This window comes from Phodopus roborovskii, unplaced genomic scaffold, assembly GCF_943737965.1.
Source record: "Phodopus roborovskii unplaced genomic scaffold, PHOROB, whole genome shotgun sequence".
Classification (NCBI taxonomy): Eukaryota; Metazoa; Chordata; class Mammalia; order Rodentia; family Cricetidae; genus Phodopus; species Phodopus roborovskii.
Window position 1 is genome coordinate 36,810,900 of NW_026126540.1, and position 18,372 is coordinate 36,829,271.

At 36.6% G+C, this 18,372-nt stretch overlaps 1 protein-coding gene across 3 annotated transcripts in view; it reads right to left on the reverse strand.

Moving 5' to 3' along the window:
* The window catches only part of Cept1 (choline/ethanolamine phosphotransferase 1), a 41,526-nt gene that overhangs the window by 22,507 nt on the left and 647 nt on the right, over nucleotides 1–18,372 (reverse strand). For 2 of the 3 annotated variants that reach the window (XM_051199171.1, XM_051199172.1), the window contains exons 2-4: nucleotides 11,253–11,659; nucleotides 4,855–5,002; nucleotides 2,320–2,461 (exon numbers count right to left, since the gene is read on the reverse strand). In XM_051199171.1, the coding sequence (XP_051055128.1) occupies nucleotides 2,320–2,461; nucleotides 4,855–5,002; nucleotides 11,253–11,591 (629 nt within the window). In that variant the 5' untranslated portion in view covers nucleotides 11,592–11,659. Of the gene's footprint in view, nucleotides 1–2,319; nucleotides 2,462–4,854; nucleotides 5,003–11,252; nucleotides 11,660–14,085; nucleotides 14,242–18,372 lie in introns of those variants that run through there. The other variant, XM_051199173.1, reaches the window with a different exon arrangement.

Consider the following 18,372-nt stretch of genomic DNA (forward strand, 5'->3'; position numbering starts at 1 on the left):
CTAAAGGTTCTTCTGTCATTTCCCAGCTTTAGGTCTTGCAAGAGTTCCCTGCATATCTGGATTAAAGCCACATTTTTTGGCAAAGCAGAGAAGGCAAAAAAGATTTTATTTATGAATCTTTGCCAGTCTTAACTCACATACAGTCATCTTTTGATCCAACCACTGCATAGTTTCCTAAATACATTCTTTATCACAGGAAATTCTAAGACTGTAAGATATAAAACCATTATCAAACTGTTCCTAAGACTACTGTCTATGTGCTTTCCCGCCCCACTTTCATAACCCATTCTGACTCTGTCTCTCTCTGAGTGTCTCCCCACACCATATAGCTGGTGTTGCATTACTTGAAACAGAAAGAGAAAACTGAAAGGGACTGGTTGGTAAATAAGATTAGTTAAATCCAACTGAGATTCATTTTACAGATCACCCCCCCCCAATCCAAAGGTCGAAACAACACCAAAAACCTGATACAATAAGCAATAAAAAACATGAACGGTGAAATCTAGATAACAAGTCATGGCATTTCTGAAAACACCAGCACCATTAAAATTACAACTGAATTAAGGGAAAAAACCAAATGATCTTAGAATTTTTAAAAACATTTTGTGGTTTTACCTAAAGCAGAAAAAGATTAAAAAAATATTATTTTAAAGCAAAGACACTGAAAATAAAGTGACTATATACATTTAATTACTGCATTCTTTAAATTATAATTCTTCAACACTTTTTGAGCATGGATCATGTCATAAATACTTGATGAGTACATGTAAAAATTTTCACATGGATATTCATCCCACCTTCAGATAGATAGACCTCAAACATAGTCTCTAAATCTGTTTTGAAATTACTCAAAGAAATTTCTTCTAAAAAATTAGCACCAAAAATATTAGTAACCATTTATTTTATTAAGTTCTATTTAAAGTTGTATAAGAATTTACTCTTGTTGTGTTTGTGGCTTTATCTGTTTAGTCATTTTCAATGGTCCCTATGTATTGTTTTAAAAATTTAGCAAAAATCGTATGAACTGAGTTTGTGGTGAGCAACTGAATATCAGCGTTTAGCTTTTTTAATGCCTATTAAAACTAATCCTACTGGGGAATCAAATAAGTAAGGAAGCAAGCAAACAAGCAAACAAACAAGTAAAACCATTAGTGATTCAGGGACTAGGCTAAAATGTTTTGTAGTCATAAGACTATTTTTATTTTGAAAGTTTATGAATACAGCCTTTCTCAATTTTTTTTTATGTATCCCAAACCAAAATGAAAGAATAAATGGGATTTATAATTAATTAATAATTAAACACCGGATGGTAGCATCTAGAGATGGTTCAGTGTTAAAAGCACTGACTATTCTTGCAGAGGACCTGAGACAGATTCTCAGCACCCACAGGGTATCTCACAACCATCTCTAACTATAAGGGACCTGAATGCACATGGCACATATGTGTGTATGTGCGTATGTATGTATATATGTATGTATGCATATATCAAACAAAACATCTATACAGATCAAATGAAAATAAATAAATCTAACAACAAACAAAAACAAACAAACAAAAACACCTAGAGGGTGAATCCCCAAGATTAGTTTACTCATTAATCATTATGAAAAGTACTGATCAACAGGTAAGAACTCTTCATTCAGGTCAAAAGACGTTTATGTATTTCATTTTTAAATTCTCAAACATTTTGTTGACAGCAAGAAAAAAAACCCTAAATAATGTGCTAATGTGCTATCAAATGAATTATTTTTTGTAGATTTGTTAGTAAAACAGTATAAAACACTAAAACCTAATTAAATCATGACATTTAAAGAAAAGACCTGTTCTTTGCTGTCAAAAACTCATTCTTATCTTTTAAAATTTTATTTTTAATCATGTGATCATGTATGGATAGTTGCCAGAAGAGGGTCAGATCCGATGGAGCTGGAGTTACATGTGGTTCTGGACCACCTGACATGGGTGCTGGGAGATGAACACAGGTCATTTAGAAAAGCAGTGCATGCTTTAACCACTGAGCCACCTCTCTAGCTCAGAAACACTCTTAAAGGCAAATTTTATATGACAAAATAAAAGACGGAATTAAGGGGGAAAACAGTAAGATAAAAAAGTGAATTTGGAAAGACCCATGACAATGAGTGTGGATCTACTGCTTTTTCGTTTTACTTCAAAAAATGCTGACTGAATGATACAGGGAGACATATGACAAAGAGGAAACAGTTTTAAATAGTTTACTTGATCAAATCTTGATAGTTAATATCTATAAGCAACATTCTCCAAATTTGAAAGCAAAGACAAAATTACCATTAAGTATTACTTACATTCCAAATCGCAATGTTCCAGAAACATATGTTTGCCAGTGTGCACAATAGAACATGAATGTCCCAGCAAAACAACAAAAAAACATCCAGTCAGGATTTGTTCCAAGTTGCACTGCAATACAAGTTCCAAGAACCACAAAAACTGCAGAAGGAAAATGAAAATGAAAACTGAAAGGCATCAATAACATCAATTGAGCTGAAAACCATCTTAGATGAAATAAAGATAATCTACTTTCAGTTATGTGATATTTACATCTTTTACAACATCTTAGTGTTTTATTTTTCTTACTAAATCAATAAGCTGAAGCAAAGTTCTCAAAGAAACTGAACACCAGCATGTTTCAAGAATTCTCTACACTTTAGTAGTACTAAGTGAGTTGTAAAACGTTTCAGGATGCTGGACATGCTACCAAGAACATACCTATCTCAGCACTAGGGAAGCTGAGGCAGGATAGTGTTCAAAGCCAGCATTAGCCACAATGGAAATAAAAACAAACATAAACAAATAAACCAAAACCAAACCAGCCAAACAAAAAACAACCAAACAAAAAAAACAAGGACTGGAGAGATAGCTCAGAGGTCAAGAGCACATACTGCTCTCACAAAGGACCTGAGTTTGGTTACAACACCCATTTTGGGTGGTTCACACCTGGCTGTAGGTCTGATTTTCTCTTCTGGCCACTGAAGGGAGCTATGCTGGGGCTCTCACATACATATATACCCCCAATTTAAAAACAACACAAACACACCTCACAAAAAAGCATAAACTGTTTAAGCACAGAGTCAAAAACAAAAACAAACAAACAACCCAGAGAGCTTCAACAACCAAAGGAACCTACTAGCTTCAGACTAGAAAACTGTCTTTTCTTTTAGCAACTATCTATGTATCATATATAGGAAAAAGACTTCCTGTAAGTCTAAAACTAAAGCTACAATGGGAAATTATTTCAAATTTCAAAAACAAAACACTTGGCATTCTATTGTTTCCTCATTAAATTCTAATAATCTTTCAAGTTACCCACGTTTCATCCACTGGGAAGTTTGAGTTTTCCTTAACCTGACTTACTTAGCTGTTCTTCTTTAAGAAGCAGGCTACAACTGGAACACAAAGAAGTAATGACTTTGATATGAAAGTCTGGACTCAGATATAAAACTAGCAAGACTTAAAAAAATATTTTAAATACCATGCCAAATGACAGAATAACTGAAGAACTGAATTAAAATAAGGAGGGAAATACTCCTGTTGGGAAGGCTAGTTAGAAATTAATATAATTTCTTTTGGTTGTGATTTTGAAATCGAATTTTGTTATATAGTCCAGGCTGATCTCCATAGGTCATGCTGACCTTATACTTAACCTCTTCCTGCTGGAGTCTCTCAGGTGATGGGACTGTTAGGTGTACAACTACAATGCCCACCTCAATTTCAGTTCTAATTTTTCTTTTCTAAAAATGCACTCAAGTATTATTTGAAAAACTTGCAACATAATACAAATACAGACATTATCACTGTGGTGATATCTCGTTTGTACCAATAAGTATGTCTGAAGATCAGAGGATAGAGTTTGCCACTAGCTAACAAACAGGAAGTAAGATTACTGGGCAGAGAAAGGATTATAGGCTGGAGGAAACAGGAACTTGCTCTCTTTTCTGCTGGGAAGTCAAGAAGGTAAGGTGACTGTGGTTTTACTCCTTCATCTCTCTGATCATTCAGCATTTCCCCCTGTATCTGACTCCTGGCTTGCTTTGTTAAGACCTATTAGAACACGTTACCCATCACCTACATACTTCAACTATGCTAACTCAACCCACTGCCAGTACTTTTCCTTCTAGTCCTTTAAAAAAATTGTATAACAGTGTATAATGTGTATACATTGTGAAAGGGTTACTAAAATGAAGGAAATTAACCTAGTCATTACCTTTGTGGTGGAAACACCTAAAATCTACTCCCAGGTAAATTATCAAATATATAGCACAGTATAATTAACTGTAATCCTCATGCTGTATGTTACACCTCTAGACTTGATCATATCAACCTTTTGATCCTGGTTCTTATTGCATATTTGTAATTCAAATGTATAATATACGCTTTACTTTCCACACTTAGTATTCATTTAAATACAAGGTCATGGACTACTAGTCACTCACTATTGTGTGCATTTATCTAAAACCGTGACATATGTGAAAATGACAACTATACTTTAATATTTTAAAAAAGAAAAGACCCTCAGCTGGCGATGGTAATAGAGGGCTTGCCTAGCCTAGCATATGTACGGCTCTGGGTTTGAACCCCAAGCACTAGAAAACAAACAAGCAAAACAAAACAAGACAAAACAAAACCATCCAAATCTTAGGGCTAAAAAGAAATACAAGTAAGTGTAGGTTCTTAATGCCAATAATGAACAAACATTAACCAGAACCACAAGTCTCAAAAAATACTAAAATTTAATGCAAAATCATGTTTGGGAACTAGGTTTATTCCAACACTTATTACATTGTTTCTAACAGTTAATAATTCACAGCATTAAAAAGCAATACCTGTTGACAGAGAGTCACAGCCATGATCAAAAAGTTCTCCCAAAGGAGAACTACTGTTGGTTCTTCTTGCCTGCTTCCCATCTATAGCATCCAAAGACTGGTAGATGAAAAGGCCACACGCACAAGCAATGTATGCCCAGAGAGGTGCCTGTGAAATAAACAAACACAGGAAAACAACAGTACTCAGATATTTTCATTACCTAGGTTTGGCTAAAATGTTTTTTTAACAGCATATGTTTTTCATTTCAATCACATTTACTTTGTGTGTGACAGAAAGAGACACAGACACACACAGAGGCAGAGAGACAAGAGACCGACAGACATGTGGAGGTCAGAGATTTTTTTTCCATCTACCACGTGAGTCCAGGAATTGAACACTTAGGTTTTCAGACTGAGGCAACTACTTTTACCTATTAAGCCTACCTTGCCAGCCCAATATCTTTTCATTTATTAGAGAAGTACTCCCGGCTGAAAGCTATAGGAGATGATGCAAGTATTAAATGCTAAACAACTTACTGAAGCTTGAAGTGACTGGGATTGTTAGAATTACATTCCCTGTTTTTAAAGGTGCTCAAGAAGGTCTCCATTAACTACAATAGATCCCATTTCTCTGGGTTCCATAACCATGGGATTCAACCAGTCAAAGTTGTAAAGTATGAAAAATCTGCATCTGCATCTATACCAATTTTTCTTCTTTTCTTAAACAATACCACACATCTACTTAAGAGCCTGTCATTGTACTGGGTATCACCAGTAGTCTAGAGATAGTTTCCAGTATATAGAGGGTATATGAGGATCATATGTGCACTCTAGACAATCTTAGAGAAGGTACTTAAGCATTCACAGACTTTGATTTCTGGGTGGAATCGATCCTTTACAATTCCCAAAGGATAACTGTTCTTTGCAGGAATTTTATAGAATGAGGGACTACATTGTCTTCTCTAAATTCCTCCCATTATTTAATCAATATACTAGCCTTACATGGTAACCTGCCTATGATTCTAGCATTTGGGAGGGGAAAGTAGGATGATCAGGCATTCATGGTCAACCTTGGCTACAGTTAGTTCACAGCCAGCCTGGACTTCTTGAGACTCTTTTCATTTTCGTTCTGAGACAGGGAATGATAGCCCGCTCTACTCCCAAACTCAATGTAGTCAAATGTGGCCTTGAATTCCTTTTGCTTCTGCCTTCCAACTTCTGGGATTGCAGGCCTGCACTACCATGCCTGACCAAAATTTTTCTCATTTTATGAGGAAGGGTCTGATATAATCTAAGCTGATGGAATCAAATTTCTAGGTAGCAAAGGCTAGTTTAAATTCCTGCCTCTACCTCCCTCCCATGACTGAGGATTACCATATCTGTCACCATGCCTGGAAATATTGCCTAAACAAGCAATCCAAACCACAAAAGAACTAGTATAGCATGTCCTCATTCCATCAGGGAAATAACTAGATCCAACAGCACTGAACACATTTCTCACTTCTCACTGCTCCCAATGTGGTGAACATATACTGAAAATGTTTGACAATGGCCAACAATTTTTCACATTTTCTTTATTGATCAACTTGTTTTTAACATGCGTTTATTAAGGTTCATAAAACAACACTATGGCAAAGATGCTCTGGCTTGCGGAGGCCTTGAGCACTATTTTTCATATATTTATAGTCACATTAGAAAAATACTTTGTCTTAGAAAATGAAGCACTGATAGTGATTTAAATGCTGTGTATTTTCACATGTCTAGACCATAGGAAAAAAATCATCACAATGTTTCCTTAGTAGTTGTCAAGTTACACTGTATTAATACTCAAGAGCTATAAAATATTCAGTATATTTTATGCTGGAAAGGGGTTTTTCTCTGCTAGAGATATATTTATAACTTAGTTATTAAACAATAATGATCTTCTCTTAAAATTTTCTTGGTGCTTCACACTTTTAGAACACTGAGGCTATTAAAAGGATCACACAGTGTGTACCTCTCTGAAGCCAGAGGTGCAAATGCTGAAAGCAATATATGGTTACACAAATACACTGAAATAGCCAAGCAACCCTTTGTGATGAAGGACCCCCACTTTTCGACTCAAGTGTACTGCTCCTTTTTCTGAAAGACTGAGCATCCTACCAGTCCTACTGTCCTAGCAGAGTAGCCATTAACCACATGTAAATATTTTGGTTTAAATTAAGTGTAATTGGATAAAAACAATTTAGCTCTTTAGCTATATTTTCAAACGTTCAATATATATTATATATAAAATAACAAGACTAGTTTCCCTGGTTTTATCTCCCCCCCCTTTTTTTTTCTGAAAATCTGTAAAAAAAAATACCTAATATTTAATTACTTCTTCCTCATTTCCATTATTTTACAACTCTCAGGTATTTTTATTTTTAAAGAAAGCCTCTTTTTCCAGGTATGATCTCAGCTAAGTTAAAACCAGGCAAAGGAAGAAACATATCTATCAGTCAAGTATCATTAATTCAAATACGTAGATAAGGAAGCCAGTTTGCAAAATCTGACAGAAATGCAAGGATAGTGAGGAAAGGTAGGTGTGATGGTTAATCTTCGCTGTCAAATGACTGGATTTACAATTACCCTGGAAACACATCCTTGGGTGTATCTATTAGACTCTTTCCAAAGGGGTTATCTGAGGAGGGTAGACCAGATAGACCCTGGATGTGGGTGGTTTCATCCCATGCACTAGGAACCCAGACTGAGAAGGAAAGTGAAGGAAGGTAGCTGGGCCAAAGCATTCATCTTTTTCTGCTTCCTGGCTGCAGATCCAATGTGACTGGTTGCCTCATACTCCTGACACCGCTGCCTTCCCCACCACTTTAGTGAGCCAAAATAAACCCTTCAACTGCTTTTGTCACACACTTTTCACTGCGTTCAGAAAAGTAACTAATACAGTAGATAGAGAGGAAGTTTGTTACCTTTTTTCATTGAATTTCTTTACATACTATTTTCTCTTCTTGTTTGAATGGCAATAGAAATTAACTGTGTAGAGATATTGTGAATGTGGTATTTTAGTTTTCACTTTTCTATGCTAAAGACTGAACAAGTTGCTTTAGTGAGTTAAATCAAAAGCACAAAACAACAAATAATAGAAAAACCTTATGTTTATATGATCCCCCAAAAATGTACTTAAATTCAACAGAAGTTTTGTTTTGTAACCGAGAAATGCTCTTACTCCACAGCCCAGGATGGGCTGGAAATGGAGACCCTTCTGCCTTAACCTCCTGAATGCTGGGATTACAGGCACCATCATCCTCTACAAACTAGATTCTGATTATTAGTCCTCCTCCTCTTCCTACTCACATAGCAGCGCTAGGAACTTAACTCACCAGTAACAGGACAGCTCAATTTTAATTTTCATGTGTATAAAACAGGTAATACTAATTTCCTTTATCCGTCTTGCATGGCAAGAGTAACTCAAACATACTACATACATAAAGCTGCAAGACTAAACACCACATTAGTTTACGGTCCTAAAACCTATGCCAGCACTTGGAAGGCATGGGCATGGGGACTTAGAGTACTCAAAACCAACCTGGTATACACTTTGAGGAGAAACAAAGTGAGGTGCAAAAAATCTCAAACATAGCAAAACAAAACATATTGTTTTAAAGAATACTTATTATTTTTAATTATGGGTATGCATGTGTGTCTATGTGTGGATATATGAACGTTAGTGTGCCAGAACATGATGTTGGATCCTCTGGAACTGGAGTTTCAGGTGGTTGTAAGCTGCCAGATTGGGGTGGGAAGAGCCTAACTATGAAAGAGTATATGTCTTAACCACTGAGCTACCTTTCTAGCCCAAAAATGTAAAATTAAAAAATAGCAATAAAACAAGCCTAGTAGCACATACTTGTAATTATAGCTTAAAAGATTCTGTCTCAAAAAACAAACAACAACAAAACCCAAACCCAACTACAAAAGAAACAAAATCTAAGCTACTAAGCTGGTAAAATTTAAGTATTTTAGTAGCAAACAGATCAAAGGAATATTTTGGTATTCTATTTAGAGATGTTGCCATTTGTACCTGGATAATTTGAAAAAGATTAATTTATTTTCTTTACCCATCTACCAGAATTTTCCTTTTCTTAACAAAAAAACAAATCCAGCTAAAGCCATTGAAATAATGAACTTCATTTCTATTAGAAAGATTGATATCGACATGCAGAAGGTTTGGAGGGAAGAAAAAGGAAAAATGATGTAATTATGTTATAATCTAAAAAAAGAATTATTAAAAAATAAGCTTTTTAAAATGTTCAGCTAAAAATGTATAGAACATTTATAACATAGGTACACTAAACTCACTATCACTACTAGCGAAAGAATCAAATACAACTAATTGATACTTTTCTGGGTGTTAAATTTATAGTACATTTGATTTTAAAATATGAATAAACATAACACAAAAAATTCAATAGGGACTTAGATGTTTGTTCTACATATTTTGTATCACAGAAGAAATCAGGAATGGGAGGGAGTTGTAAGGGAAATGTCAAGAGACCTACAAGAATGACCCCAACTATCTGAGCAACAGTAGAGAGGCTACCTTAAATGCCCTTCCCTGATAAGGAGATTGATAACTAACTTATATGCCATCATAGAGCCCTCATCTAGCTGTTGGAAATAGAAGCAGACACCCACAGCTAAACACTGAGCCAGAACTCCTGGAATCCAGTTGCAGAAAGAGAGGAGTGATAAGGAAAGGGGTCAAGACTAGGCTACAGAAACCCACAGAAACAGCTGACCTGAACAAGGAGGAGCTCATGGATCCCCAAACTGATAGGTGGGAAACCATCACTGAACCAACTCAGACCCCCTGAACGTGGGTCTCAGAAGACCTGGGTAGTCTAAGGGACCTCTGACAGTGGAACCAGGATGTATCCTTGTGCATGAAAGGATTTTGGGAGCACATTTGCCATGGAGGGATACTCCCTTAGCCTAGAGGCAGGAGGGAGGGTCTAGACCCTACTATAAATGACTTTACAGATTTTGATGATCCCTCCTAGAAGGCATCACCCTCCTTGTTGAGTGGAGGAGGGGTGGGATGGGAGGAGAGGTCAGGGGACATGGAGAGAGAGGGACCTGGGATCCATATGTAAAATAAGAAAAAAATTACATGTGAAAGTTCTATCATTAATCTCTTTGACCAAAGGAAACAATACTCAGCTTCTATCTCTTGAACCCTATATGCTGGATATTCTGAACACATTAATTCTCAAAATACTACAAATCAGATTTAGACAGATAAAGGGTTTGAGACTTTTTGTATCTTACTGACAGTCTCAGAGATGACAGACCTATCACAGAATAGCCATGACCTATTTTAATGTATCTTGAGCTGACACTAACTCTTACCATGCAGCTTTGAAGGACATTACCCCTCCATGAAAAACACAGGAAAGAGTACTCAAGTCATTTTCCACCTTGAGTCTACCTCAGAATCCTGAAAACAACCCTGTGATCAGAGTATTTCCTATTCTTTACTCAAGCAAATCCAAATCACTTAAGGAAACTGTGTAAAAAAAAAAAAAAAGTGTCACAGGGAACCATGGTTACCTAGTACATTCTGTGGTGTTCAATAAACGATTAATGCTTGAGTCACTCTTAAACCTTTCTTTACTTCCTGATTGTCTTCCGAGATCTGTATTAGGATTATTAGAACCCTTCCATTGCAATCAACAACCTACCTGCTGTTTCTTTTAAGGATCCATAATCTAGACCAAATTTTGAGGAGTCCAGGTACCCCACAGGAAACAGCTCAAACATCATGTGAAGTCATTATACAACTGTATTAATTTTTGCTCTCTAAGTATCCTGACTGAGATACAGCAAGCTATTTGAGAAAATGAGCCAGGTATGGCAGTGTATGCTTATAAACTCACACAGAATAGAAAGTTAGAGAATCTGGAGCCAGCCTGAGCTTTGGATCAAAATTCTGTCTTTAAGAAAGGAAATACTAGAAATATATTCACACACTCTGCATAAACCATGTTTGCATAATAAAAGAGGAATTAAAAGAAAAAAAAAAAAAAAAAACCAGACCTATGTGGAACAAATCTGCTATGAAATGACACCTGTTTCCAAATCAAGATCTTTCTATCTCAGCCTCCTTAGTGCTGAGTCACAGGTATCTGACACATCCAGCTGAGAAAAACATTTTTTAAAAGACTTGGTTTTAGTTATGCCATCTCAAATACCCCTTTCTTCGAGTTTCTCATAAGCAACAGTAGTATACAAAGTAGGAAGGACTTATGTAATTCATTAAAGTGTGATAGGATAAAGTCAGTTAACAAATAGTCATGACACTATTTTGCCTTTACACAAAATGACCTAGAAATCCCAATTACACTATTTTTGGACAAATGTTACTGTTGTTACAGCATTACCTGCTCTGTAGCTGTAGGGCAGTAGAAGACTAACAAAATAGTTGTACAGATATTTATCGTTAGTCCAATGATGGTGATGAGATTTGGGGCAATCCACGAGGGTACTCTTCTAACTAGCCATTCCCAGTATCCTTGCATTAAGGGCTCGAGCAGGGACCGTCCAGCACTCTGATATCTGTGTTCTTCTAGCCGTTTTAATTGGTGTCTTGACAGTGGTGGTGTTGGTAACTGAAACAATTTATTTAATATACACCCTGTAGTACTCATATGCCCAAAGCCCACAGGGGACTCTGGGTGAGAATCTCCACATCGTTTTCTTGTTGACCGATGCCCACTCATGGATCTTGGTTTTCTTTTACTTGGAGACAATGATTTATCTTGTTTGGTAGTTTTCTGTAGTTATTTACCTGAGGGGCAGAGGGAGATACATTTGTCAGTTGCTACCTCTCTCTATATATATATTACCAGAAAAAAAAAAAAAAAAAAAAAAAAAAAAAAAAAAAAAAAAGCAGTCTAACAGAGCTAACAGCAAACAGGAAGCCACCTAGGGAACCTAATTTTAGTTCTAGCTCTTACTAGTAAGTATATAAACTTACTTTAAGTGAAACTATGGAACTTTAATAGTCATACATTTCCATACCTTACAGCTTATCTCATTCTGCAGTTCACGGTCTATCTTACATTGCTTCAGTTAACAATGGGTTCAACAGTCTAATCACTTTTTACAGAGGTACATACATGTACACATGTGTGTATGGAATATGAGGTGCTAAACTAGCAAATTAATACTAATACTAGATGAATAACTTAGCTGAAATGATTTTTTATATGTGTGTTTGTGATACTAAGGATTAGACAGGGCTTGCACATGATAAGCAAGTGCTCTACCACTGAGTTCCAACACCATTCTCTTAAACTACATTTTTACTTAATAGTAATAGATAACATTTATTAATCATCTATACCCCAAACTAAGAACCCTGTATAAATTAGTTAATTTCATTCTCATAACAAATCTAGGAGGGTGGAGATGTGTGTGCTTAATATCCTATTTTTTTACAGGAAAAAAAAAACTAATGTACAAAGACTAACACATTCACATAGCTATTAAGTGATGGTCAAGCAAAAACAGGGTTACCATTAAAGCTAAATCAAAAGATAAAACTTTCAATGGTGGAAATGAATACAGATGGTATTATAGGTGATACCATAAAGAGAAACAAAAGTTTTGAGGATAGCACTATACACATTTATCAGCAGGGTGATTTGAGGAAGTGAAGTAATAAGAAAACAAAGGTAAGTAGACTAAGTGAGAGCCACAAGGAACTTTGAGTACTTATTCCCTGGAGTGCTGCACTTGAATTAGAAAGGATTAGAAATAACATAATTATTATAATTAACCATATAAGAAAATAATTATAGGAATCTTAATAAGATTAATAGGATAGTTATATTTTAATCCTAATGGACAAAACAGAAAGAATAATTAAAAATTAGTACATGATTTCTATGGGTTTGGTAATGAGGGCTTACAGCAAGGAGATGAAAATGTTAATACAAATAATGAAGAATCAGCAGGAAAGTCTTAAGGATTCAGTATAAGAGATAGAAGAAAAAGCAGCTAGAGATCCACGACACTGACGTCTAAGGGGTAGCGGACAAGTTTCCAACTTGTCATCTTTTGGAGTGAGGAGTGAAAGGGGAAGTAGTGACAATGACAGCAAAGGAAGGAATACACACAGCCTTCCTTTTCAAAGTGCTAGGGACTAAGCCAGAGTCTTCTACTTGATAAGCAGCCTTTCTGCTGCTGAGAGTATACTCTCAACATATTTCCACCTCCCCCCCCCCAATGGTATCTCATTACTCTGGTGCAATTGTGGCATGAATGTGGTAGTAGTAACCAACCACTCTCTGATTGGATTTAAGGTCTACTCCATGTGATGACACTTACACCCGACGCTGCTAGGGCAGCCAAGTACCTGAGACTAGAGAGGCCATAGGCACAAGGGAAACATATTATTGTTCTGCTATAAAGAAACATATCCATAAGATGACTCCTAGTGACATTCTGCTATATTCATAGATCAGTGCCTTGCTCAGCCATCATCATAGAAGCATCTTGAATAGATGGAAACTACCATAGAGACTGACAATTGAACAATGTGCAGAGAACGAGAGACTTCGGAGGACTCAGTCCTACACAGGATATCCTCATCAAACCCTTTCCCTTAGCTCAGGGATCTATATGGAAGAGGAGGCAGAAAACTTATAAGAGCCCAAGGATTTCCTTGGATTACTCCAAGGAAAACAATGTCCTCCAGGCATAACAGAACCGACATACATATGACGTCACAGTAAATATGGCAGCACATACAAGGCCGGTCCAGGCTCAAGCCAGAGGGGGTTCCAGCAATGAAAGGGGGAAATGGGCATGAAGTCCCATGCCTAATCAAGAAGCTATCTGCAAAGGAAAAATCAGTTTTCTCCAACGGAGACTCACTAGGTATATTAACCAGACTTCAGAGTAGGCCCATGAATAATTGGCCAACACAAAGTGAAGTAGACTTTTTTTTTGGTTTCATTTTGCTTTGTTTGAGCATTTTTTTTTGGGGGGGGGTCTGCTTATATATTTTGGATTCTGGTTTCATGTTTTGTGGGTTTTATTAATTTATTGATTTAGTGTGAGTTTCCTGAGTTTTTGTTTCTTAAAGAGAGAAAAAAAGGACCTGGAGTTGGGTGGGTGGGGAGCATCTGGGAGGAGTCAGGGAGGGGAAGGGAAAAATGTGATAAAAAAAAAAATATGACAGTAACGTTTTCAACAAAAAGATAGTACCTTGTGATGTTTGCCTAGGTTGGTTGGCCTCCAAAGTAGCTGGGACCACAGGTGTATGCCATTATGCCTAGTTGATACACAAAGCTTTTTGTTTGAGATGTTTTCAGTGAAATCAAAGGACTGTAGTTCAGGTGAGAGATGTGATTTCACTTAGAGCCAAAGTCTGAAAACTAGAAAACAGAAAGTTCTTGAAGGGATTAAATATGGAGAGAAAAGGAAAAGAATAAAGAATCTTGAGAGGAATCCATCATTACTGAACAGGGGGAGCAGAACACAAGAAGATTAACAACAAAACAAAGTAAGGATAATCTTGATAGAAATAAAACAGCAGTGGCAAAAAACCATCTGGACCTACCAAGAGGTATACAGTGATCTTCTGGTTTAAAACTATCCAGGAAGCAACATGAAGTTCCCAGAAACAGTGCACAATGGGAATTTATAATGTGATCTAGAATCTCAGGTATCAACAGTGGAACTAGTCTGTTCACCTCCCCAGTCCCCTTTCTTCAGCAGGATCCAGTTTATTCTGCTTTGGCTGAGAGCAGTAGGGGCTGCCTTATAATGGCTTAGAGAAAGAGACTGAGGATTGAAGGTAAGTAGTAACAGACAGGAAGGACACCCTTGCACTAGATACAATGTTATTGTCACATATAGGCCAGGGCCTCGCTTCCATGTCCCTATACATATTCAAACTTCAAACTTTAATGTTACTTATGTGTCTAAAACCTAATCATGTATCTCCCATTTTTGGTTCAGAAAAAGAGTCAAGCAAATTTCTAAAAAAACAAACAAACAAACAAACAAAAAACCTCTAATATATGTGGCAATCTACAATAATCCACTCTTATGGAATTCCACTTGAAAGAAAAATAAAAGTTTAGTCAGTTCCATTTTTATTTTGTTGGCCTAGTGTGTGTGTGTTTGTTTCATTCTCATTTGTCTTGTTTAAGGCAGTACAAAGAGGATACTGGCCTATTTTAGCACTAAACAGATAAAAGCAACTGATCCTAATGGTTTTAAGTTTAAGCATTTGGCAGGACTAGCTGACAAACTGATAGGACTAGGTCACAAACTGATACTTCTGGATTTTTTTTCCCTCATGACCTAATTTCTTTTAACCTTTTATTGTTCACTTAAAAAAATACATTTTGGACAAATTGTTTCTAGTCTCCCCATTATGTAAGTCATACATTTTAAGAAGACAATGAGTTTTGAACATCTCAATTTGGCAACATTGTCCCTGTAAAGCTACTAGTAACAGTATTATAAATGTGAATCTAGGCATAAGCACCCCGTCATACTGATTCCTTTAAACCCATGCCAATAGCCAGAGAGGTTGCTGACACTGCTCCAGGTCATCTCCACCTTTCCTTCCATAATCCCAGGGGAGACTGGCTACTGCCAACAGGAAAACAAGGAACCATGAGTTTCTGAATTTTACCAAATTAAAAGTTAATGTATGCCAAAGGATCAGACAGCTGCAAAAGAAAGCTGAAGAGAGGAAGATCAAAGAGCATGATATTGGGAAGACATTACAAACAGTAACAAACGTTATCAGAACTGCTTGAAATTTTTGTGTGGAGTCAGGTCTGTGTACAAAAAAGTATGCAGAAAGTATCACTTTTTACTTCGTAAGAATTGAAAATCTTAATAACAACAGCAAAATCCCAACAAAGTAAGTTCCTGCTGATTAGCCTAGAAACATACCAGTCAAAGTAGTGTTTCTAAGAGGAAAATTCTACGTTTCAAACATGTCTACCATGTGAATATACTGAACAAGACAGATACGGTCTAAGCTCTCACACCCAGCCTGTATTAAAACCTGGTAATCAGGCAGTAACACTACAATGTTATGATAGAAATACAGAAAATAAAGTGCTGAGGTAGAAAAGAATTGGAAGTACACATTTTAAATAGTGGTGGAAGTCAGCAAAAAGGAGCTTTATACCCACCCAGCTCAGGAGAAAAGAAGGAACTAGGTACTTTAAGAACAGGACAAAGAATAGTTCAAGAAATGAAGAATGAGACGATAAAGTGTACCTTGTCAGGAATCCGAGAGCTCACAAAGGTAGAACAAAAGTAAAACATACAGGAAAATGAAGTCTGAAGCATCGATGAAGAGGTTCATAAGCTATGATTAGGTATTAAGATTTTACTTTAACAGAAAACTACCAATGAACTTGTAACAAAACCAGAGTGTAGCCCATTAACTGAGAACTGCAGCCTTCCCACTTGTGCTCAGTAAACACCCTCCCTCCTCTACACCCTGGCTCCAGTGCTCTGCTTTCATGTAGCCCTTATCTCACTTTGAAAGTTCTGTTTGTAGAGCTGTATTTTGTCTTCGCCCCCACAATGCTCTCCAAGCCCCATGGCCATGGGACCGTTGCTGTCCTAACATTCTTTCCCCCACAATCTTACACTACAGTTGACATTAAAAAGAAAAACAAAACTCACTGAATGTCATTCTAGTACTGAATGAGCATTTCGTTGTTCTAGACCCAGATAGATATGCCATCTACATATGTAAAGGCTGTGTGAGTGGGGACGACTGGGTCTTGTCCTCAACTAAGTTATATCATGTAGCAGGCAATAAACTTTTTGGAAGTATAAAAGGGACAGCATCTGACAAAGCATTTGCCTTGTGTAGATATGGATAAATATCTTCAAACAAGAAATGATACTTAATGAATACATTTATTAAAATCAATCAATTTGTAGGTTTTCAAGTCTCTAATGTACTACATACATAGCCACATCCTACCCCTCTTATCCCTGTAATGGATGAGAGGAGCACCTGATAGATATCACGTTTAAAACAATAAAAGCAGAAAGAGAAAACTCAATTGCTGAGCAGACAGTAATAAAACTTACACAATATCCAACTTGTATGAAATTCTAGAACTTCTTTTCCTTCATGTTTAAGGGAGCCAAATTTTTATCTGCACTGATTCAGCAGTATGTTTACAAGCTTTTCAGGGAAATCCAGTAGTACCCAGCTTGCCCACCTCTGCCACTACTAAAGTAAAGTACTAATAGCTGAGAGTATTAGGAAGGGAACCCTAGATCAAAGGACAAAGAAAAGAGAAAGAAAAACAGGAGCATAAAAGAAAATACAATCACAAGGTTAAGTTCAGCATTATTTAACAAATGATTTATTTGTTCTGTATCTTTTTTTCCTGTATTTTTATGTATCATAAAATTATTATGTTTAACATTTAACAAATGATACATAAGACAAGTTTAGGGGGAAGCTTTTTCTGTACACTTGGAAGCAAACAGTACTGTGTAACACATCTTAGATCTTGTGTTGTGCTGAAGTGAGTTCCTTGAGAATGGAAATAACAGCAGGGAGGTAGTGGCATACATCTTTAATTCCAGCACTCCTGTGGCAGAGGCAGGCAGATCTGTGTGAGTTCAAGGTCAGCCTGGTCTACAAATTGAATTCCAGGACAGCCAGGTCTGTTACACAGAGAAACCTTGTCTCAAAAAACCAACAAAAAAGGGAGAGGGTAGTAACTTCTGGGGAGGAGGCCTGGAGTCTTACTCGTTTTTCTGTTCTCTCTTAAAATGAGTTAAGCATGGCCCTCAAAATGAACACCAGTACTATTTCTAGCCAGTTTAAAGAGCAACATATGTGGCCTAGAAAAGAAAGTTCTATGCAATAAAATGTAATTGGTGGTAATGTGAGAGGCAGACCTAATTCAATTCTTACAAGGATTGTAATGACAAATTGTACAGGGAATTTAGAGTTTCTCAGCATAGAATACAAAAAAAAAAAAAAACAATATTATAACTTCAAATGCCAATAGTCTTAAACTGGTAACGTTACAAATGTCGCATAGAGTTTACCTTGAGTATCAACCGGTCAATACAACACACACACACACACACACACACACACACACACACACACACACACACACACACACAAACACCTATTTGAACACATTATTGACAGTTCTAAAGTAGGAAGGAAACATTTTAACTACTCACGGATAAAGTCCTTATACCTGTTGAAAAGCAACTAAGGATTGTTGCCTGGTGAGTTAAGAGTTTTAGCCAAACCACATATTCAATAGCAATGAATGATACAACATGGCAAAAACTGGTAACAAAATGCCAAGCATCGAAATGGGGAGAAAAAAAAAAAAATAAAATCAAACTCGATAAAACGTTAAGGCTTGAGGTTCAGCCAAGTGTTCCTGGGAAGAACACAGGCAAACCTCGGCAATCTCCTTCTAAGAAAGCGACTGAAATAAACTCTAGCTGGCAATCTCTGAGCTTGTC